Source organism: Saccostrea echinata, unplaced genomic scaffold (assembly GCF_033153115.1).
Source record: "Saccostrea echinata isolate AGI-Se365-2 ecotype Australia unplaced genomic scaffold, CSIRO_AGI_Sech_v1 ptg000029l, whole genome shotgun sequence".
Classification (NCBI taxonomy): domain Eukaryota; kingdom Metazoa; phylum Mollusca; class Bivalvia; order Ostreida; family Ostreidae; genus Saccostrea; species Saccostrea echinata.
Window position 1 is genome coordinate 30,535,469 of NW_026889778.1, and position 24,621 is coordinate 30,560,089.

The 24,621-nt window shown below is 32.3% G+C and overlaps 1 protein-coding gene across 2 annotated transcripts in view; it reads left to right on the plus strand.

The window, feature by feature from the left end:
- Positions 1-24,621, plus strand: part of LOC133195809 (ubiquitin carboxyl-terminal hydrolase 15-like) — a 427,782-nt gene that overhangs the window by 128,927 nt on the left and 274,234 nt on the right. For both annotated transcript variants that reach the window (XM_061331759.1, XM_061331760.1), the window contains exon 5: positions 10,499-10,700. In XM_061331759.1, the coding sequence (XP_061187743.1) occupies positions 10,499-10,700 (202 nt within the window). The remainder of the gene's footprint in view (positions 1-10,498; positions 10,701-24,621) is intronic.

Sequence of the window (24,621 nt, forward strand, 5' to 3'; positions counted from 1 at the left end):
CTGATTTCAATATAACTTGGCACACAAGTAGACTATACTAAGATACATAATTCTTTGTATTGATTTTCTGATTTCGATGAACATTTTTGCCATGGTTACTCAAAATAGAAATTTCCTTGAAATACCTTCAAAATGCTACCCCCACAGTTTTGGTCTGATTTTAGTATTACTTAGCACTTAAGTAAACTACACTAAGATACATTATTCTCTGTACCAGTTTTGGATTTCGATGAACATTTTTGCCATGGTTACTAAAAATAGAAATTTTCTTGAAATACTTTCAAAACGCTACTCCTCCTACACTTTTTGTCTGATTTCAGTATAATGTGGCATACAAGTAGACTACAGAGATACATAATTGGTGTTATTGTTTTTTGATTTTGTTGAATGATGTTGTCATGGTTACTTAAATCAAAATTTCTGTAAAATTGTTTTAAAAGGCTACTCCTCCTACAGTTTTAGTCTGATATAATAATAAATCTTGCCACAAAAGAGACTAAACCAAGGATCATTATTCTGTTTATTGCTGTTGCAAAGTTTCAAGTCCAAGTGCTACTTTTATCTTCCTTTATAAATACAACCAGTAGAGCTACAGTCTCGTCAGAGACTTCTGGTTGTAGAAATACAAGTGTAAATAGAATGAAATAAAACTGGATTTCCTGGTGTGAAAAAAATAAAATCATATGAATTTCGAAGTGGAAAATTTTAATAAATAACATTTTTACCATTTAGTACATATATTTATTCAGTTTTCTGTGTAAATATTCTGTATCTCGTAATCCAAACGTTATGTTGAACGCATTATCAGATAGAGCGATTGAAAGCGACATCTATATATGATGCAAGGCTACAGATATATACTAGTATATATATTTTTTTCTTTTTTTTGACTGAGCTATTTGAAAATGCTTATATTCGACTTATACATTGATGTATTAATTAGTCTTAGTACTGAAAGTTAGTTAGTACATACATTTATTTTTTTTTTCAGAGGGAGAGAGGGGGGGGGGGGGGCACTCAATGCACATATACATGTATGCATTGTTTAAAAGTAAAAATGCTTCTTTCATTTGGAAAAATATATTGTAATAATGTTATGACATATTTTATTTTTATTCCATTGCTCATCATATCAATAAGCGCAGTTAGACCAGTTCAAGTGTGTGGCGTCGTTTGAAAATAATTAACAGCATGAGAAAATTCTCAGGGAAAAATTGGGGGGGGGGGGGGTCCCTCTCCCCTTTGATTATACTGCCTAAGGATCAAAGAAAAGTGATGTGCGTATGTCTCTGGTAAATATGTAAGATTTGAAATCGGGCATAATAAACATGTGTACATAGCATTAAAACTTGCACTATCGAATGTTTTCAAAGTTTTTTGTGTCTTTTCCACAGGATTTTCGTATCCATTGTTTACTTGTACATGTAAGAAAGCTCAAATCGAGAACTAATAAGCGGTGAAATTAGATGATCCCCAAAAAACAATAAATCATGCACAAAATTGCTGATGAATTTCATAATACGAAGTATTTGCTTTAACAAAAGTTGAAGTACATTGTTATCATAAATATCGAAAAAAGTATTATTCTTTGATAACAATTACCTTTTTCTATTTTGTTGTTTAATTTGTTCTAATGAAAGTCAGCTTGAAATTAATTATACCCGCACTTTCTAAAGAAAGTTCGGGTATATTGTTGTTACTCATGTCTGTCCGTCCTTCCGTCTGTCCGTCCGTCTGTCACACTCTTATTTCTCAAACTCCTCTTACATTTTACACAGTAGCCTAATCATCTTTTGGGAGATGTTTGGTGGTGTCCTGTAGATGTGCAGTAAAGTTTCGGAATTTTCATTTTCACCCTGGGGGTCAAATGGGGGTCGAAAAATGACGTTTTTTATGCAAAAAGCCCCTGGTTCCCTGAACTCCTCTTACATTTTACACAGTAGCCTAATCATCTTTTTGGAGATGGTTAGTGGTGTCCTGTAGATGTGCAGTAAGGTTTCAGAATTTTCATTTTCACCCTGGGGGTCAAATGGGGGTCGAAAAATGACGTTTTTTATGCAAAAAGCCCCTGGTTCCCTGAACTCCTCTTACATTTTACACAGTAGCCTAATCATCTTTTTGGAGATGGTTAGTGGTGTCCTGTAGATGTGCAGTAAGGTTTCGGAATTTTCATTTTCACCCTGGGGGTCAAATGGGGGTCGAAAAATGACGTTTTTTAGGCAAAAAGCCCCTGGTTCCCTGAACTCCTCTTACATTTTACACAGTAGCCTTATCATCTTTTGGGAAATGGTTAGTGGTGTCCTGTAGATGTGCAGTAAGGTTTCGGAATTTTCATTTTCACCCTGGGGGTCAAATGGGGGTCGAAAAATGACGTTTTTTAGGCAAAAAGCCCCTGGTTCCCTGAACTCCTCTTACATTTTACACAGTAGCCTAATCATCTTTTGGGAGATGGTTGGTGGTGTAATGTAGATGTGCAGTAAGGTTTCGGAATTTTCATTTTCACCCTGGGGGTCAAATGGGGGTCGAAAAATGACGTTTTTTAGGCAAAAAGCCCCAGTTTCCCTGAACTCCTCTTACATTTTACACAGTAGCCTAATCATCTTTTGGGAGATGGTTGGTGGTGTCATGTAGATGTGCAGTAAGGTTTCAGAATTTTCATTTTCACGATGGGGTCAAATGGGGGTCGAAAAATGATGTTTTTTTATGCAAAAAACCCCTGGTTCCCTGAACTCCTCTTACATTTTACACTGTAGCCTAATCATCTTTTGGGAGATGGTTGGTGGTGTCCTATAGATGTGCAGTAAGGTTTCGGAATTTTCATTTTCACGATGGGGTCAAATGGGGGTCGAAAAATGATGTTTTTTATGCAAAAAACCCCTGGTTCCCTGAACTCCTCTTACATTTTACACAGTAGCCTAATCATCTTTTGGGAGATGGTTGGTGGTGTCCTAAAGATGTGCAGTAAGGTTTCGGAATTCTTATTTTCCCCCTGGGGGTCAAATGGGGGTCAAATTTTTAAAAAAAAATATTTAACATGTTTAAACATCCTGGTTCCCAGAACTTCCCTTATATTTTATGCACTAGCCTTAAATCATGATCATTTGGAAGATGATTGATTTTGTCCTGTGGATGTGTAAAATGGTTTTAAAATTTGCATTTCCATGTGGATAGCAAATAGGGGCAGGAAAAAAATGGCCCCTCCTTAACCCATTGGGTCATGATTTGTACAAACTTGAATCTACACTTCTTGGGAATGTTTCCATATTAATCATGCTTTTGTTGTTCTTAAAAAGAAGAATTTTGAAGATTTTTTTCCCTTTTAAATCTCTATAAAACTTTGATCCCTTATTGTGGCCTGACCCTATCCTCGGAGGTCATGATTTGAAAACTAGAAATATGTCCATAGGACATAAATGCCCCGCCAAATGTATATTACTATAATGCAACATGAAAATTTGTATGAGTGTATGAAGTTTGATGAGAATATCTTGAACAGTTTCTTTAAATTTGAAACTAAAATCTAAAAAAAAATGGATATAGATGATAAATTCTCACAAAATTATGTATAAGTGCATGCTTAAATAAAATTATCTTAGATTGTTTCTTTAAAACTAAGCAAAATACAAATTAAAGAGAAGGGAGGTCAAGGTCACAGGAAAGTGCAAGGTGAAAAGTTTTTGATTCAGTTGAATAGCTCTCACTAATACATATCAGCATATTATGTTTGATAAAAATATCTTGAATGATTTATTTAAAACTGAGCTTAACACTTATTTGAGAAAAGAGAGATCAAGGTCAAAGGAAAGGTTGAGGTCAAAATGCTGATGCAGTTGAAAAGCTTATATCAGTATGTATTTACTATTAGCATAGAAGTTCAATAAAAATATCAGAAATGGTTTATTTAAAACGTAGATAAACACTAATTTAAAAAAGTGAGGTCAAGGTCAAAGGAAAAGTCAAGGTCAAAAAAGTTGATGCAATTGATATCTCTCAGCAGTATATATCAGCATATGAAGTTTGATAAATATATCTTGAATTGTTTATTCAAAACTGATCTAGACACTAATTTAAGAAAAGTAAGGTCAAGGTCAAAGGAAAAGTCAAGGTCAAAAATTTTGATGCAGTTGAAAAGCTTACATCAGTATGTATCAGCATATGACGTTTTATTGAAGTCGGACATGACAAACACTATATGCCTCGGCCATATTCATGGCAGGGCATAAAAAACTTGAATCTACACTATATGAGGATGTTTCCACATCAAAATGACTAACAAGCAAATTCAAAGAATTGTGGTCCCCTGCTTTCTGTGTCCTAGTGGATGGGATGCCATTATTTATGACATATTGTTTCAAATATACAGGCCTTATCATATGTCATTCAAAAGTAATCACCAAAGTTAAAATTTTTGAAAATTAGGTAAAACATCAAGGTCAAGGGGTAAAAAAATCATATCACATCTTGTTACAGGTAATGTACATGTCAAATATGAAAGTCCTATCCCTTCTCAATCAAAAGTTATAAGGAAATATAACATTTTTGAAAAGTAGGTTAAACTTCAAGTTCAATGTCACAGAGTCAAAAGTCATGATATATATAGAAAGGTCTTGTCACAGGTAATATACATGTATAATATGAACGCCCTATCTTTTCTCCTTCAAAATGATCAATTGAAAATAATGTTAAATTTTTGGAAAAGTAGGTCAAACTTCAAGGTCAAGGTCATGGGTTCAAAAATCATGGTATGTTTACAAAGTTCTTGTAGGTAATGTACATGTGAAATATGAAAGCCCTACCTCTTATTATTCAGAAGTTATGACCAAGGTTAAATTTATTGTGACAGACGGACAGACTGACAAACGGACAGACTGACAGACAAATGAGATTTAATGTCCCCTAGGTCCCTTTTGCGAAAACGGATGACAATAATGCCCTTGCTGTTCATGAGAAGAAGATTTATGATGGAAAAAAATCCCCTGCATTTTTCTATGTAAATCATTGGATCCCCATATGTGGCCCCACCCTACCCCAGTGGGTCATAATTTGAACAAATTTGAAGCTACACTAAGTCTATGTAAAGAAAGTTTCAACTTTTTGGGCCCAGTCAGTGGTTCTTGATAAGACTTTTTTAAAATGATACCACCAAATTTTCACTAATTCTTGATTATCCCCCCTTGAAAGAGGGTGTGACCCTTCAGTTGAACAAACTTGAATCCCCTTTACCCGAAGATGCTTTGTGGCAGGGTTGGTTGAAATTGGCCCAGCAGTTCTATAGTGAAGAAGACAAAAATGTGAAAAGTTTACAGGCAGACAGATGGATGACAAACAAAATGTGATCAGAAAACCAGAAAAACTCAAGTGAGCTAAAAACTGATGATCACAAGTACTTGGAAAGAGTTACAGTATTTGAAAAGCAGTTTTTTTTTTCATGCATTGTTTTCAGAAGCTGAAAAGGTATGACTTGTATCCATGTTGAAAAAACTTCACATTTCAGAAAACAGTATGATTAAAAATAGTTAATCAAGGTGCTTTGAGTAGCAAAATAAGCTAAACTGGTATAGCTAATTCAACCACAGAGCTTAGTGAATTTTAAAATGCACAACCTTTTCAACTCTTAATCATTCTTAAAATATTTATATCATCATTTCTGATTCAAGATGTCCCTCTTGGGAATTTTTCACTCATACGGAGACACTACCACTTAAAAATAATGAAGACGTACAAGTCGGATTTGAGGTTAACATTCATTTTAGGAGTTTTCAACAATTAAGACGTAAAGAGATAACTCCTTCCCCTTGCCCCTTCCCCTTCCCAGACCCCTTTTTGTTCATGTATGCAAACTAGTCTAATACTTTGGTTTGACATTAAAAAAATGTGAATATATACAAATTGCTTAATGGTCCATCTCTTTGAATGATTTTCATTCCTATTTCTAGGAGGGCACATGGGTTGACCCAAATTCATGAATGAAATGTCAAGTAATCTTATCATTGATGCACTTTTATTTAATTTGATGTAGTCATATTATGAACATTTCCAGTTCATTAAGAGAGTGGGGATGACCTCCAGGGGTTCATAACCTTAAACCATTAGATGTACATAACATAGTAACACAAGAAACAAAATTATGTATAGTCAAATGGAAAAGTTTTAGTCTATTTAGGAGTCACATGATCATTTGTCATTTCAGGGACAGGGAGCGGCTAGGGAGATTGGAACCCCCCTCCCCCTGGAATTTGCAGAGTTATTTAAATAGGGCTATATACTGATTTACAGAAGCAAATAAAAAATGACTTTGGATGCCCTCCCCCTTTAGAAACATGGACCCCACCATCATTGTTTTTATTTTGTTTGTTTGTTTGTTTGTTTTTTTTTGCTCCTCAGGAAATTCTGGGCTGGAATTTTTTTGACTGAGGTGTGGACCCCCCTCCCCCCCCCCCCCCCCCCCCGGAAAAAAATTCCCGGATCTGTGCCTGTAACACTGAATGTAATGTCGACAACGGGAGATAACTCTTCAGAATGTGAAATTCGTCTATTGTGGCATCCGATGATCCACTCTCTACCATCGGCTAGCTCATACATTCAGTGTCTGAGAGAGAAACGAACGACAACTCTGCATAGGAGATTGCCGATGATCTTTGATCCTTTTTAAACTTTAACCTAACCATTTGCATTTCGGTTTATTTTACCCCAATCTATACTTAAACTTGTACTTACCGACTGTCATAGGTCCTGTCAACTTCATGAAATATAATCCTATTAAAACACAAAATGAATTAATTTCCACTGATATACATGTAACACTGCAGCATGTCACATGGCATGTGCAATCTAAAAATGATAATGGTAAAACTAGTACTAGTACTAGTAGGGTGACGCAAGCCCAATGTGATGTAGAAATTTTCAAAAAGGTGTTCACATACATGTACAGTACAAGAACAAATTTTAAATTATCATAACAAACAATGTTTTAACATAACTTTGCCATCTAGGCCTATTTCCAAAAACAGGCAAATTGTGTGTATGTGTGTTGGGGGGGGGGGGGGGTGACAAAATTGATTGGTTATGGCTTTTCAAGGAGGTTTTTGCCTAATCAAATACTAAAAAAAGTTTGCACATTTTGATAAATTTATTGAAAAATGCTTTGTACTAAAATAATATTATTTGTTGTTGAGAAAGTAAATTTAAAAAGTTCCAATTATGGGCCAAAAATATATATCCCCCCCCCCTTTTATCAAAACCTAATTTACATCATTAATTAAATTCTGTTATTTCAGACTGGTAATGAATTAAGTATATGAAATGCGTATAAGAGGTTCATGGGTCACATGGTCACCTGAGCATTTTATGCTCGATTTGACGAATACATGTACTGTGTAAATTATAGAATTATTTGGACTTTTTCCTTGGTAAGCCCAATATGAAGGAGTGTGCATTTAGAGGCAAACACCTTAGTGCGGGTATTACTGTCTCATGACAGCATCTAGTTGAACTTGCATTTTGTTTAGGAATTAAATACAGTTAAGGTGGAAACCTCCCCTCCCCCCCCCCCCCCCCCAAGTAAGTAAACAACAGTCACCTCGATAGTAGTTTTATTCTTGAAAAATGTATGAAACAGAAGAAACAATACATTAGGTTTTCAAGAAATTTACTTCGGATAAATGGTGATATGACGACAACCTTTGGTAGAAATAGAAAAAGTACTAGAGACAAGCTTAAGTGGTCATGGGTGTCATTCAAAATGATATGAAAATTCTCAAATTGTCAATTTTAACATCAACCGCAAGCTCAACAAAGACAATCAACAGTGGCGGATCCAGAAATTTCATAACAGGGGGCGCAGTAGAAGGCAGGGGTTCTGGGGGCTGCATTGAAGCCTCCAGTGGGTGCAGAGCAAGGCCCTGCTGGGGTCCGGGGGCAAATCCCCCGGAAACTGACGAATTCTAACAAATAAGAGGTGTTTTTACAAACAAACTTAAAAAAAAAAAAATACAAACCGGGGGGGGGGGGGGGGGGGCTCACCTGGCACTGGATCCGTCATTGATCAAGAAATCTACATCATTGGAAAAATTTTTAAAAAAAATGAATAAGAGAACTGGTAATGATTTGAGCTAAAAAGGAGACGGGTTTTCACATACAACTTTGTAGCTGCTGGTCTGTAGCTTGTTGATCTGCACGAAGAAATTAGAATAGACAACCGGAGAGTTAAAAGACGGAACTATTGAAAATATAGCTTTATATTTGTTTCTTTCTGTGTACTACCATATTTCATTTGCCAGCTCAAAACAATGAATTCCTAGCATGCATTCTACTTTTATTTCATGATCATCTGAGAAATATGAGGATTTATTCAGTCGAAAAATCATATTTCCCGAGTCGAAATCGTTGACAAAAAGCATGACGACGACAGGGATATATAAAAATTTATGGCCTTGTCACTTGGCTGTCTGAAACCAATCAGATAACGCTTACATAGAACAATTATTATGAGGTTTAATAAATTCTGTTGCTTCTTCTTTTAAAACTTTGATGCCTGTGAAATATGTAAGGAAGAATTTAATTTTTGTGAATAAATGAAATTAAGAAATGGATCAAAAATATGCACGCACACATGCACACCTTTCAGCGTTTATTAGCTAAACCATTACAGGTGATTGCCGACTATTTTTCTATGTTCGGCAGGTAAGAATTAATATGTGATCGCATTTAGAAACATTTATTACAGAAACTTCATTTTGAGATTACAGTAGCGGCCCTTTTACAAAAAAAATATTTGAATTTTCACAGTAATGATTAAAGATAGCAAAGGCAAAAAAAAAAAAAAAGCAAAAACAAAAAAAAAACAAAAATAAAAAAATAAAAGGAAAGAAAAAAAAAGAAAGAAAATAAAGGACAGAGGCATTTATAACAGCTTTTGATAACATATGATTTACTTGTAAAGAGAAATAAGTTGACACACGTATCAATTTTCATACACGGGCTCAACTTTTATGAGACAATCCTAAGACCTGATTTTGTGCCTCTATTTTCTGTTTCTACTCCATCAGGCAGGCGCAGAAACAAATTTGTATGAACAATGAAAATTTAATTTTTTTTCAGCGTATACAAAAGAAAATGTGCTTGGAATTTTAAATAGATAACAAATATTTTAATATATGATTTTCACATACTACGGATAAACCTTTTTGGAAACAATTTTACAAATCATGACGTGATATTTTGTCCATTAGAATTCATCTCTGATACAGAGAATACGCATGCTTTTGTTTGGTTTGGATCTTCCCTTACTCCAGAATTGTATAGATTTTTTTTTTATATTTTAATGTACAAGTGCTTTATATATTCTTTAATTGAGCTAGAATAGAATGCTTAGTATGGAATTGTACAGTACATGCATTTTATTTTCGAATGAACATAATCCGTTTCTAGAGCCTGCCTAGCCCCCCACCCCCCCCACCCCCCCCCACCCCCCCCCCTTTTTCCAAATCCATGTAACTGGATCTGCCTCTAGAATTGTAAACATGTTAGAACAAAGGTAACTTCAGGGTTTATATTGACAAACTAGTAACTTGGAAGAAGAAATCAAATATCGGCTAGAGTTTATACGTATTATTAAGTTTATTTGAATAATTTAAAACCGAAATTTACACTCGTGACATCATTACGTCTTCATGGAATAACGTCAACATTGTTTCGATGCGCCTTACTAAAATGATCATAAAATAGTGAAAAAATAAGATATTTTTAAAGGTAATGTATTTTTGCATTCAGAAAGAGTCAGGCTATCAAAATTTACCAGAAAGTCATTTTGTGAAATTTTGACCTTAAGGGCCCTTTTCTCATGACGGCAGTCATATTTGTTTCATTTCCACCCATTGTTAATTCATATATTTGGAAATTTCAAAATATTTTCAGCTTCTGAATATTAAGAGCCAGCCCTCTATACACTGCACACTAAAGAGTTCTGATTTTGTGGTATTTTTATGCAGATAGAGTTATCTGCCCTTTTATTAAGAATAAAATAAATTGAAATGTACAGTTTATTACTTAATTTGTGCTCAAATCAAGCATTTATAACATTTTGATAGGCCAAGATGAATAGATTAAACACTTCATTTTGCAGGTATTTTGCCAACTTAAGTAAACAATAATGATTTCTGTTCATCAGTACTTCATAGTCTTTGAACATTTTTCCTGGGGGTAAATGCAAAGAACCCTATTTTGAAAATGTGATAGATAAACTTAATATTTAAACCTTAACACAAGATATAGTTTTCTCAGTGTCCCAAAAATATTTTCCCCTGGTGTATAGAGGGTTGTTAAAGGAGGAATTTGCATTATAATGACACATCTAGTTTGTACCATAAATAGATAACAGAGAAACATGGGAAGCTTGAAGTCAAGATGTTTCAGAAGAAAACTTTTTGCATTACACTCAGGTGACTCTCAAGGCCCATTGTAGGAATTGAAATTAAATAATACTTTTTTTCTCTTACAGGTGATGTTGAAAAAGTGATTAAAAAAAAATTCAATATATCAGAAAATAAAGAAGTTCGACTATGGAACAAATATATGAGTAATACTTATGAACATCTCAATAAAGAAGAACAGACTCTACAGGAAGCTGGACTGTACGCTGGACAAGTTATTGTCATAGAGCAAAAAAATGATGATGGTTCATGGCCAAGACAGACCAAAAGGTTCACTTGATTTTCATTTATTTTAATGAATCGAGAGAAAAGAGAAACTTAAACTAGGTTACAAAGAATCAAATAATCTGAGAATTTTTGGCTGGTGCACTGAGATAGAAGACCAGAAGAGCTTATGCATTGGAAAAGTGGCTTTGCATGTCCATCCATATTAATGCAGTGACAAACATAGAAAAAGATGCTTATTTTGAGTTTAATGCACAGACATACCCTACGGCTGAAAGTTTTATTTTAAAGAGACATCCCTTCTCATGCATTTTCGTCGGGTTGTAGAGTTTTCTCGGGTCAAACTTTTTTTAAAATTACGAATAAAAGTGAAAAAAAGGGGGGGGGGGTAATATTTTGTCTGTCAATATATTATTCTTCACAAGTAAACTTTTGAATTAAATAAAAAAGTAACTCTTTGTATGTTGTAGGATACTTATAGCTATATAAGTTAATATTGTAAAATTAATTATAAATATTATTGTTTGTTTTTTTTTTGTTCTTTTAAGAGATTGCGTTTTTAAACAAAATATATTCCATGTAGTTACTTAATGTAATAAATTATGAACATTTACCTAAATATTTTAAAGATAATTATGCAAACAATGTTTTACAATTAAATTAGCCTTAAGGTCATCTTCACACTAATAAGTTTTTTATTCTCCTTGATCTGAAATTGTAAACGTTTTATGTAACCGGAAACGAATTATAGAATCACAGCCAGCACCACCTGTGATAATGGCATCGATTGATTACCGATCATAATATTGTTAAACATATTAAATTATCTTCTTCTCTTAATCAAAAAAAGGCTAAAAGGTTTCATTGTATTTAACTTCAAGTTTTAAAAAGACAAAATTCTAAATAGATATGAATATAAGCTCAAACAAAAGCACTCAATTTCCAGAGAAAATATGCATGTTTTGACAAACTTTCAAAGAGCCAGGTACGTTAGTAGTGAAAATCGGCCCTTCTTTGAAAATTTAAAATAATTATAAAGAAATGAGTTGAGGATGTACACTTTATAAATATATCAACAATTTTTATCTAACTTTTATAGTTTAGTTGCAATAGCCCTTTAAAAATGGAATGTATTTTATTGCATTTAACCGCTTTGAGCACAATGACGTCATTATTGCTGTCAATTTAGAACATTCAAATACAACTTAATTTAATGTATCAATGTATATTATACGTAAAAAATCTTACATTAAAATGTTTACATTGCATAGTTTATTTACTTCAAAGAAAAATTGCACAAAAAATAATGTTTTAAAGAATAAATGACCTCCATAGTATCGATATACCTGAATATCATAACTGCAGTCAAAATTGCTTGCATAATGTGCAGTCTGTTTTTCTCCACAAATAAATTTATTTTTTCAGGAATGTTTAAAAAAAATAGATAGAGAATGCAAAAAGATCCTTGAAATGAAGTTTTTATTAACAAACAAGAATAGTAAATGAGGAAATATAACTTACTTTTAATTAGCATTAATTTTGACCTATTTGCACTAAAGTTCATATTATAGTTTTATAATACTGAAAATCGCCCATTTTGAGATTAATCAATACAATTTTAAAACAGTATTAAATTATTCATGCAAAAGAGATCAATGGGCAGCAAAATAATACAGAATTATATCACCAGGATGTAATAATAACTCAGGCTCGAAGTATTGGGGGTGGGGGTGGGGAAGGGGCTGTCACATTTTTTTTGAACATTTCCTTTTCTATCGAAAATGTCTATTGAAGGGCTAGTAGCTCTCTTCCCCCACTTTTTGTTGCAGGGTTATGTGGTGATGTATGAAAAAAAATGATGTGGAAGAAGTTGAGAAGTTGGACCTCCCTCCCACGAAATGGGATTTTCAAGTTTGATCCCCCCCCCCCCCCCCCCCCCCCCGCATTTCAGAACCGATACTACGTGCCTGCAACTTAAGGGGATGAAGGACACATGGTCACATGACTTTGTTAAACTACGTCATAGTCTACATTCATATACGTGCAAAACGTTTAAAGCATCAGTTCTTGTATAAATTTTTGACATTTTTTTTCTTTAATTACCATCTTATATTAAAAAAATAAAAAGTTTAACATTGTTGTAAACATTAACAAATTATGAAAAAAGATTGATCCACTCCTCTGTTTCTTTAAACTGCTCCACTCGGCACACCTCGGCCGATTCGTACCTCGTAAGGTGACGGAATATGACGGAATAATGTAAACTGCGCATCCAACAAGTCGGTGATGTCATACACGATCTGCTAGTACAGCAAGATCATACTCGGTGAATACAAGGACGGTATTATTATGTAAAAACAGGTCATAATCAGTATATGATGAAGTATTTTGAGAAACGGGGAACACAAAAATTATTTTTTCATGGCTGATGACGGAAATCTTATGTATGTATATCTTATTTCGCTTATTTAGCTTACGTGTGACATCATAGTTGGTTTTTCCCGTACTCGAGAAATGTAAACATGACAAGTTTTTGTCCTGCTTATGTCGTCTTTAATGATGTCCTGTGAAATATTGAGGTCAGCTTCACCATTCGAAATTTTTACAGTTAATCAATAATTTGAAGGACTTGCATTTCAACGTAAATTTAAAAATATTGAATGATAGGATTTTTTGTAAATTACGTTTTTTGTTGTTTAAGTTGTCTTAAAAATTCGTAATTTTCCCTATCCAGATGCAGTGTGATAGATGAAACTTGCCTTTTCGAATTTTAAACCCAATTCATACTCTGAAATATTTTAAAAGATACATGTTCACTTACAAATTTTTTATATCTGCTTTAAAAATCCAATTATGGACAGAGTAATGAGCCCGGAAACATAGAGGATTAAAACTCCACTTAGATTCTGTAGGACATAGTATTTGTCAATCAGTATCTCTAAAATAAGGTAAGAAACCTAATGATATAACTGCTTTAAGATATGTGGGACATACTTAACGAGGTTCGCTCCTGAGCTTTTGAGCAGATTAATGTCTTAACCTATATTTCAAAAATTCTGCATAAAGTTTTGATTCTTACAATAAATTTGAATTCTACAATGCCAATTAAACTATATTCAGTTAAAACTCCATGATTAAATTCCATACCAAATGCATTAAGTGAGGAACTATGTTTTGTGGCGGAAGATTTTTTTAGGAAGAAAATGATAATTTTTTCTCTTTCGAAGTATTTAAAGTATGTTAAGTTTGGATTCATATTTTTCCATGCAGCCTGCACACAGGGTTATTTTGTGTAGTGAACTGTTTTATACTGGTCCTAAATTATATTTCAAATAAACTGTCATGAATTCTATCATCATATTTCATAAATATATCAAATATATTGTGAAAATCAAGAAAAAAAAAATCCCTATTTTAAGCTTAAAATTAGCACTATTTTAGTAATATTGAAAAATTAACATCACAGACCCCCACTTTTTATTTTATTTTCTGAATATATAAGATACTTTTAACCATTCTTCTTAAATTCAGTAAAATGTCATTACTTTCAAATTATTTTTTTGCTTGTTAAATTTTTAATGCCAGAGAAATGAAATTTTTTGAGTGCAAAAAGGTCAAATAATTGAACATGCGGAGTAATTTGAAAATTTTTCCGTTGTCAAAAATTTTAATGTGTCTATTCAAGATGAAATAAGGCTGTGTTTGTTCCCATAATTTATCTGAATAAAAAATATTGGAGTAAAAACTTTAAAAATTGATTTATGTGTAAGACGTATTTACAGTACAAAAAGGTCAAACTAAATGCTCTGTAGCGCCAAAAGAAGCGCATTGACCCCCATTTTTTGTTTTGATTTTTAATTAAGCTATGTGTATAAATTCTAAAAATATACTTGATAAAAAATTCTCATTACTTTTGATGGCAGGATCCAACCTCCTTAATAAGAAATATACAAAATATAAAAAAAATTGAATGTCAAGTAATTTTTCAGCTAAAGGTCCTTCTTCCCCTTAAGAAATATCTAGTAAAATTCACTGACTTCAGAATCCTGAAATTCTGAGTTACTCCAAGGTTTTGTTTAAAGTAAAAATATATCCTATTGCGCTGAGAAAGGGAGGAAGGGAGAATGAAAGTAAACTATTGGTATATCAAATACTAGTAACAAAAAAAAATCAAAGTTGACCCTAAGGTTCCTTGTGAACTGTACGTCAAAGTTAACTTTTTTATTTGTCAAAATTCATACATATAATACAGACTGGATCTAAATTACATATCTTTGAGTCAGAGTCAAGCTCTAGGTGACATGCCTTCATCATTTCCAACAGCATTTTCTTTAAGTTTACAATGACCTTGCAAATTGATCTTTGAAATTGGACCACAGACAAAGGTGTCAACTAACAAAGAATAAATTAAAATCATTTTCCTAATTTACCAACAGGGAACTTGCAAAGCCATACAAAACAGCTGATGTAAATTCAAATAATAGTAGTGATAAAATTTAATTTAATTTGTCCAATGGGGAATTCAGACAATACTTTTCTTCCAAAACTTTGTGAAATATATAATGAATTGCTTTGGCAAATGAGCTAAAAAATATTTCGATTATTACCAGTAATTTTAACAATCCTTAATTATGTCTCTGACGCCGTTTTTACCATATCAACACATAACTTTATGATTGGACGTTGTTCTGTTTTCATGGGCATTACTTGTGATTTTTCTGAACATACCAGTATCCATCATCCCTCCAATAATCGATATTAAAAATATCGGAAAATGAAGATGGTCGACTCATCTCATACATGACATATTTAATTTTTATTAAGATTTGACTTGGTTTATTATAAGATAGGTATATTTTTTCAACCCTTCATAAAAAGGTTGTAACATTTCAACCCTGGGGCATATGCACTTATCTGCGACCTTAAAGATGTAGATTTTTCTTTTTTCTTTTTTTTTTTTTACAAAAAAGTTATTACGTTGGATTGTCTTAAGTTGGATGCAAAGTACAGCGATAAGGTTATCAGTGTCTCGAAACGCGGGGTTTTTCAAAATGACTGTAAGCATAAGGTCAAACAAACATGACTTTTAATAACGCATCAACCAGCGTCATGTTGAATTCATTCCTCTCGTTGTTTCAGCTTTAGAACCTGGCTGTTGATCATTTGGGGGCAAACAACAACAAGAAATTAAGATCTGAAAATAATTCTCCTGAGTCTTTATATTGTAACAATAAAATGTTCTATACCCAAAAGACAATACTAGTATCTTCCTGGTACGTATGTCACCTGAGTTGGTTAAGGGGGATTTCAGAGGCAAGGGTCGGGGTCGGGGGTTACCTTGAGACCCCTGGCCAAGTAGTTTAACTTCCCGATTTTTCTAGATTTTAAGTATGATATATAAGCTTATAAAAAGCCTAAGTGCGACCTTCCCCCTCCCCCTACACACACACATACACGCATACATCTTATTTTTATACCTCATTATAATTATTCTATACAACGCGTTATCTGTTTGGTTCTAAATTGTCACGTAACGGGCCATAAAACTTCATGTTTCCCTGTCGTTGTCATGCTTTTCATCATATTTAACCTCCTAGGAAAACCAAGTGCATTTTCTCACAATACTTATAAATCGTTCGTTGACGAAACTCCCGAGAACAGTAGACATTACAAAATCTAAAATAGTAGCATTGAATGCAATGACAAAATTGGCGGTTTTCTTCAATAAGGATACTTCTAAAAAAATTCTATTGCATGAATGTTAAGGAAGCATGAAGATTTATTCAACCAAAAAAATTCGTATAATTTTTCTTCGCTGAATAAATCTTCACATTTTCCTCACGTCATGCAATAATTGTATAGTATCAAATTGTATACATGTATATCTCATAGGAAGAAATTTTTATTATTAATATTATTTGAATTAGTAAGAATCAATGAATTTTTTGGAGAGTTTTTCCTGTCACAAAAGGGAGGGTGTAAAATAAATGACTTATAAAAAAAAATTGTAGATATATAAAATAAATTTTAAAAAATATTTTCAGTATCTTAGAATTTCACAAAATTATATGAAGCTGTCCCATTCCTAAGTTTTTATTATAATGAGTATCATGTTAGTTGAATATTATTTTATTAAAATTCTCATCTTAACTTTTCTGAAGGAAAACTTAATAGTTATATGTAATTTCCCTATTCTTCTTTCTCCCCCTTGATTTTAACGGCATTGTTTCTCAGTTTTCAGGGCCATAAATATCATATACTTATGCCTCTACTGTTCTCAATTATCATTTCAATTATTTTTGAGAAGACATAAAACATATTAAATGGTGTATGTTTTCTTTCGTTTCTAGGTGATAGTACATAAATTTAATTCATTGAAAGATTATCATACTTTAAATATACTAAGTATAAGTATGTACTAATTAAGCTTTTGGAGAAAGGGTGTAAGTGCTATAATATTAAAATAATTCATCTGTGCATTGAAACATGTAAACTGTCCAGCATTTTTACAGAAAGTAAAAAGTCGTTAATTTGAGATTTTTTTTTAACTAAATGAATCATCTGAGTACAGTTTTCTCTTACTATAAGAAATTCTCAATTATTTTTTATCAAAATATTTGATAAAACAACGTATTGTTTACAGTAAAATATCGAACGAAAGACTGAAAAATGGGAAAAACTTTTGGCGCATCGCTGTACGTTGTCAATGTAAACAATGAGGACGTCTATATTTAGAGTTCGATGAAAAACCTAGAGACGTTAGGTTTTTGCCTTAAAATTAACATAAGATGCCTTTTTATAAACTTAACAACCTAAAAACATCTCAGTTAAACCTTTTTACAACAGACCTTCAGAAATTTAGACGTTTTATGTGTACATTTGCATGTGTTTTGCTTGTTCCCGAATTGTTGTCTGGAAATGGAATGAAAACGAAAGTTAAAAAGGTGGTGGCGGATACGAATTTTTTACAACTGAGTAAAAATAATGCATTTTAACATTTAGATTTCTATAAAATAAACATGTATTCAATTGTTATTTACTTTCTATGAATATAATCAAATTACCAAGCTAATATTCCATTCCCCTCATGTCAAGATCCATATAGCAGACGACTGATAATATCAGAATTTGCAAAAATTCAATGTGGCCACAGCCCACGGCCAGAACGAAACCTGTATAAATCAATCCCTTTTATGTTATAGTATTTCTGGTTAAAATATCTTCGTGGCCGATGCTTGTGGCCACATCGAATTTTCCCCAAAACCGGGTGAAAAGTGAAGAAAATTGCTTGTTTTCCGGAAACGGTTTGGGTATTACATAGCAGCATAAGAAGCTTGGATCCGCCCAAACATTTACATATACAAGTACTTAGGATCATAAACTTTATAAATATACATGGTTAGTGAGGATACGCAAACTTTATTTTTTAAGCATTTTGCAGGGCCTGTTGACATTAGCTAACGTACCTAGCTCTTTTCTCCTTAAGACACCAAATGAAGTCTGGATTTCAATCAATAAGCATTTGAATGTATTCTGCTTTATTTTTCAATTAAAGAAGACGTAAAGGTCAAGCATGTTATGTTCACTTCATGTTTCTATTTGAATGAAATGTCTAGCATGATTAGAGATTGCTTTTGCATCGTAACAATGCAAATGCAGTGCTAAGTTGTATGAAATAGAAAGAGAATGATATAAAGTGTTATTGACACATTCACAAAAAATGTAAGAAATATTTGAATACCGTAAGTTTTGGATGATAGGTCGATACTTTTTTCTCAGAACCATTGGGGTTGCCCTGGTTAATGAATCGACCATTCTAAGGCTCAAGTTAAAAGTGCCCCAAAATCATAAAATTTACATCAGTTTTAAAGCAAGTCTGTGCCATTTTCATAACTTTAAATTATTTTACCAAGAAAAAATAATAAACAATAAAGAATTAAAGATATATCTCATTGATGTCTTACAAATTAAGTTCCATTAAATATGTGTCAATATACAAAACGAAACTTAATATTTAATCACCTTGTAGATATGTCTGATCAAAGTATATTTAACAACATGCTTTCTGCCAGGGTTGGGGTCAATTACTTTGAAATGTAATGAATTACTTTCAAATACATTGAAAAATTTGTCAATTACTTGTAATTACAATTACACTGATTTTTACAAATGTAATTAATTACTCTCAATTACTTTAAAGAATGTAATTAAATACATTTCAATTACTTTTGTTTCCTTTTCAAAAACCTTGGAAGAACAAATACATGTAAATTCAAGTTAGGGGAATGCAGTGTATTTAAAATAAATAATGTCAGGTGTCTGTCATGTTTGTGTGTTAAATTCATCAACATAAGACCTAGTCCTACATGTACATTTATCAATTAATTGACTGCCTTAGTATATAAAATTTGATTAAAAGCAAGTTTTCAAGAGTTTATGGATCAACCATAAAATACTCTAAAATTATTTATTAAGCTACAGGTAGGCAAGCTACACACCTTAAATTGCGAATGTTGACAAATAATACTTCTTTTATGTGATAACTATTTCAGATACCAATTGTGTACATGTATATAAAGGTCTGTTTAAATGTTAAAATAGTGATTCAATATTTATTTCTTTTTTGAAGTACATGTATATAAATAGTAGAGCATTCTTAATCATTTTTAGGGTGAACCAATTTAGTAAATCACCTCTAATGGCCATAACTTATTTTCTATTCTTTTTTGATAATCAAGCAACAAAAAATTGAAATGTTTTCATGCCTATGCCAATGAGAGGTAGAACAAAATTTTTGATAAACATTAAATTAGTATTAAATCTTTATGTGCATTATAATCATAAAACAAACTAATATTTTTATAAACAAGCCAATATATAAAATTCATTTATAGAGATATAAAAGAGTTTAAGATTTTGAAAAACAGAAGGGCTCCTTTGAATAAATTAAAATAACTGTAAAATGTGACTCAGGGTTCTCCATCATTAGAAATTTTACTGTGTTGCAGGCTTTACATGAAGCACTAATATTTGCGATATTTTCGCAATGCAATTCGCAACTGAACCATTATTCATTATAATTACAAAAGCCTGCACACACACAACTTTTTTGAATCACTTAATTTTTACAGAAATGGTATGGTTGAACATATTAATAACAAAATGAATTAATGGATATTTAAAACACTTAGAATGTCTCCATATAATAATGTACTTACAATACACTATTAGAAAAACTAACTGTAACCCCCCCCCCCCCCCAACTTGAAAAAAAAAAGTATGATTGAAAAAAATATATAGTATACCTGTATCACTATATCTACAAGATGTACGTGTATATTAAACCTTGCTGTTTTTGCATAATTATGTATATATGTATATATAACTTCACATTTTACACATGCTATGAGGAACAGAGGAAATTCTGGTCCATACAATCGAACTACTTACGATCTTTAAAAGTAAATTTTCCGTGATTTTTGTCAGTTGATCGAAATACCAAACTTAAATAAGAAACTAAAAAATAGCAAAATAGTTTTAGGGATGCTTTTAAATTCTTCAACAATACATTTACATCAATTATATGATTATGGTACGATGTTTGACTCGCAGTGCCAACATAATTCTAGAGACGTGGTTCTGAAGTAAAGACCATAAACAGTTGTATTTAAAATGATTTTTTTTTTAAATTTTGAAATGATATTTAAAAATGCAACTAACAGTTTTATGGGTTACATGGAAGTGTGAAAACAAATTATTTGTCTTTTTTCTTTCATGCATACAGTCCAGCGAGTGTCTAGGCAATAATAAATTATTGATTATGCAAGGAGAAGCAAGACTAAGCCCCCTAATTAAAAGATTATTAAGTGCTCTGCCTTAAAAATTGAAAGACGGTAGATTTGTTTGATTAAAGTTTCAGTTATGTTCTGATTTTCTGATTATCACAGATCTTACTGTGTCACAAAATTTTTTACTGTGTTGCACGCATAAAATCTGAATCATTACTGTATTACTGTGTTGGAGAAATTTTTACTTTGTCGGGGCCTACACAGTAAAACAGCTCATGGAGAACCCTGGTGACTGTATTGGAAATTTTTTCCTATTAAATATACATAATATGTATTATGTAAAGTAATTGAAATGTAATTGAAAAGTAATTGAAATTAAAGGGTATTTTTTTCATTGTAATTAATTATATTCAATTACAAGTAATTGAAAAAATGTTCAATAACAAAAAACTTCAAAAAATATAACTATTATTACACTCAATTACAATTACTTTTTTCAATTACCCCATCCCTGCTATCTGCGTCCATCTTGTGAAGTTGGAAGTCACAATTGCTCACTAAAAATAAAACCGCAACCATATTGACATTTAAAAATACGAAAAAGTTTTCACAATCACAATTGGGAAAATAATTGTCATCTTTTTATGATTTATCTGCAACGATTAATTGAAATAGTCTACCTAAATATTTTTTCATTGTCTGTTGACAAAAATATAATTTTAAGTGTTATTATGAAGTTACAGTCCCTGAAACGTCCTACTTTCCCACTTGAACGGTGAGCGAACGCTGAACGAACGCAGAGCGAACGGTGAGTGAACGATGTGTGAACGCTGAATGCAACTTGGTGAAAACGCTGAACGCGAACGGAGCGCAAACGCGAACGCAAAGTGAATGCTGAACGAAAGGTGAACGCAAGATGAACGATATATTCGGAATGCCTCTGATCTTTTCCTTGCATTGAAACTATTTTTTGTATTATATTTTCAGGTGCCAAATAAATAAATAAATAAATAAATAAATAAATAATAGATAAGTAAACCAATAAATGAATGAATATTTAAGTCAATAAAATAAATTCTCCAAAATTGTCCTAAGAAAGACGATGCATGCACATAAAGTTTTTAATCACACGATTTTTATCGCATTAAAACATTGCAATTGTTATCGAACACTGAAGTGTAAAAGATATTTCTTTTAGTTGGAAAATAAAAATGTTTATTCTTATTTGATAACAAATCAGGGAAAACTTCTGACTTATAGAATGAATTAAAGCGGTTGTAACATCCATTCATATATCTCCGTGACAAGGCGATTTCGTGTAAATTAATGAAAAAAAAATTAATTACAAAGGTCAGTGGACGTTTTGCATTTATACGCTCGTATTTTAAATTTTTAATACAATAATATATTATGTGTCATTTCTATTTTTCATGATGATTTATTGAGCAGACTTCTACATGTATATGTAGATGGCCGTGGTTATACTTTGACAAGATAATACAAAGATACATATTCATATCATTTGTTATAAATTCAATTTTCAGAACTTGATATTTAAGTAATATGCTGTTATAGCTTTTATTAAGCAGACAAATGAGAGAGAGAGAGAGAGAAATATTCCGTTTTAGCCACACACCCCCCCCCCCTTTCAGGCTTCATTAAATGTTTGTACCTATATCAAACAAAAACTCTGATTTTTTTTTCTAAATATATCAGACAGTGAAAGTAACTTTTTTTAATCAACAAATCATATCCATTTGTTTGACAGTCATACTCGTTTTTATGTTCCTGCTTCGATTTCACACGAAGTCCACGTGCTTGTCCTGTCGATCAAAATCATTCGACACTGTGCAGGTGTGAAAGTTTTGTCACATCAAAGACGAAGTGCGAGTATTTCCAACAAGTTATAACATTTATTTTTATCATTTCTAGATTTGATTCCAACATTTGAATAATAAATGAATAAAATACATTGGGCATTAATACTTGAATTTGATACATACTCTCTGCCAATTTCAAATACCACCGCCGACACGTGTACATTTTGAACTACTATTGTTTTGTGACTTTTTTAGATGCATGTTTGTTTTGAGACTGAAATTTTTGTTCTAAAAAAGACCTTAACTTTCTTTAAAAAATGTTAATTAAAATATTCTGGAAATGCAGTACTAAGTAACCGATTTAGGGGGAAAGGGGGGATTAATCATATCGAATGGCAACATATAAAGTTACGGTGAAGAGAGAATTTTTTTCTCTATAACTATAGACTTTACATATTATAGTAGAGAAAATTCTGTAGTGCAGTACATTTTAAATAAATATTTCCTTTAACCACACTATCAATTTAATTCGCTCCAAAGATAATAAATTAACAGGATATCCGAAGTACTATGTATAATTCTGTAGTAATTAAAAAAAACGTGTTAGAAATGAATATTTTCGTAATTTTGCTGTGTAATTATTTGACTTGGATAATTATATCACCATTAACGATTTGTCGTCTTTAACAAAACAACAAAATGTTGCAGTGCTTGAAGTATTTGCACATTGCCCTTAGTTAAATTTAATATTTCAGCATCGTTCTACATAGGTACAGAATGTGCTTATAACAACATTTATTTTCCAGTAATTTAATAAATAAATAAATAAATAATATTCTTATAATAAATAAATTCTTCAAACATTAGTTATTAACCTGTAACTCCTTCCCTACAAAAAGATGTCCTTTCACTTCAGATTTCTGAATGACAGTGAAAACTGAACGATAGGTGAACGCTGAACGCAAGGTGAACGCAAAGTGAATGGAACTAAGAGCGAACGCTGAACGCTTTATGAACGGTGAACGCGAGCGCACGGTGAACGGTGAACGCAAAACTGTGAACGGAGAGCGAACGGTGAACACATGGTGAACGAACGGTGAACGCATGCTGAACGAACGGTGAGCGAATGGAAAAATGGGAAAGTAGAACGTTTCAGGGACTGTAACTTAGACATCAATACAAAATAATATATTTTTTTAAAATGATAGAAGTGAAAACTTCCTCGTACCCAAGGGGTATACTCAAATATTCAACAATGGCTTCTGTAAGAATTTTAATTGTCTAACAGATAAAGGAATATACACAGTGTGCAAAAAAGGTATTAATACCTGTGTTGGTTCAATCGCCTGCAGATATGATTAACTGATCCATGTGCTGTAATAGGGGTATCAGTGCACATCATTGAACATACTGCTAAAGATATGAAATTCATTATGACTGTTAAATTGCAAATGTACTCTCAATTAAATTTATTTTTACAAGAATATCATATGCAAAATTATAGCATGAAAATATGATTAATTTCAATTGCTTACTAGTACATGTAATAGTCATTTGCATGCTTTAGCAAATCCCTAGACAAGAAAGTATAAAAATGGTGGTCATTGAAGTTGCTTAATGCGTGAATATTGTAAATAATGTCTAAATGAAATATATTAAGAATGTGTCCATGATGTTCTAAAATGGAAATAATTATTGTTTGGTCTGGAGCATTTCCCTAATTTATAGCTGTTGGATACTACTTTAGATAATGATATTGTTTAATGACAGAAACTACATTGGCATTGAATAGGCAGGTTGGAAAAAATACGTTGTAGCACGTACAATTCAAAAAAGTTACTTACTTTACTTCCTCTTGAAAAGTGGGGGGGGGGGGGGGGGGGGGGGTTGTACACATGTACATTAAAGTGATTGGGGTATCTAGCCATCAGTATATCCGTAACACTCAGGGTGGACATCCCTTAATTATCCGCAATTCCCTTGCAAATTTATACTATTTAATGCAGAATCTTTAGTACAAACTGCCTTATGATAAGCACCTGTTATTTTACATTTCTAATATAGTGATATTTAGGGTTTCCCAGTATCCATCTGTTATTCTGAATTTTCCTATACAACGGAATAAAATTAAATTAAAATTTCCCATAATCTTTATTTTAAACCGTTGTGTCGTGCACTCTTAATTTTACGTCTTGATCAAAAAGATATTTGGGATTTCTTATATCAAAACATGGACTTTGCCATTATACTTGTCAAAGGGGGTATCCATTTTGTTAAAGCAGTTCCTTCTTAAACCCTGAATGAATAATTTTTAAAAAATCACCTTCGACCAGACGAAAACTCCTATTGGAGCGGGTT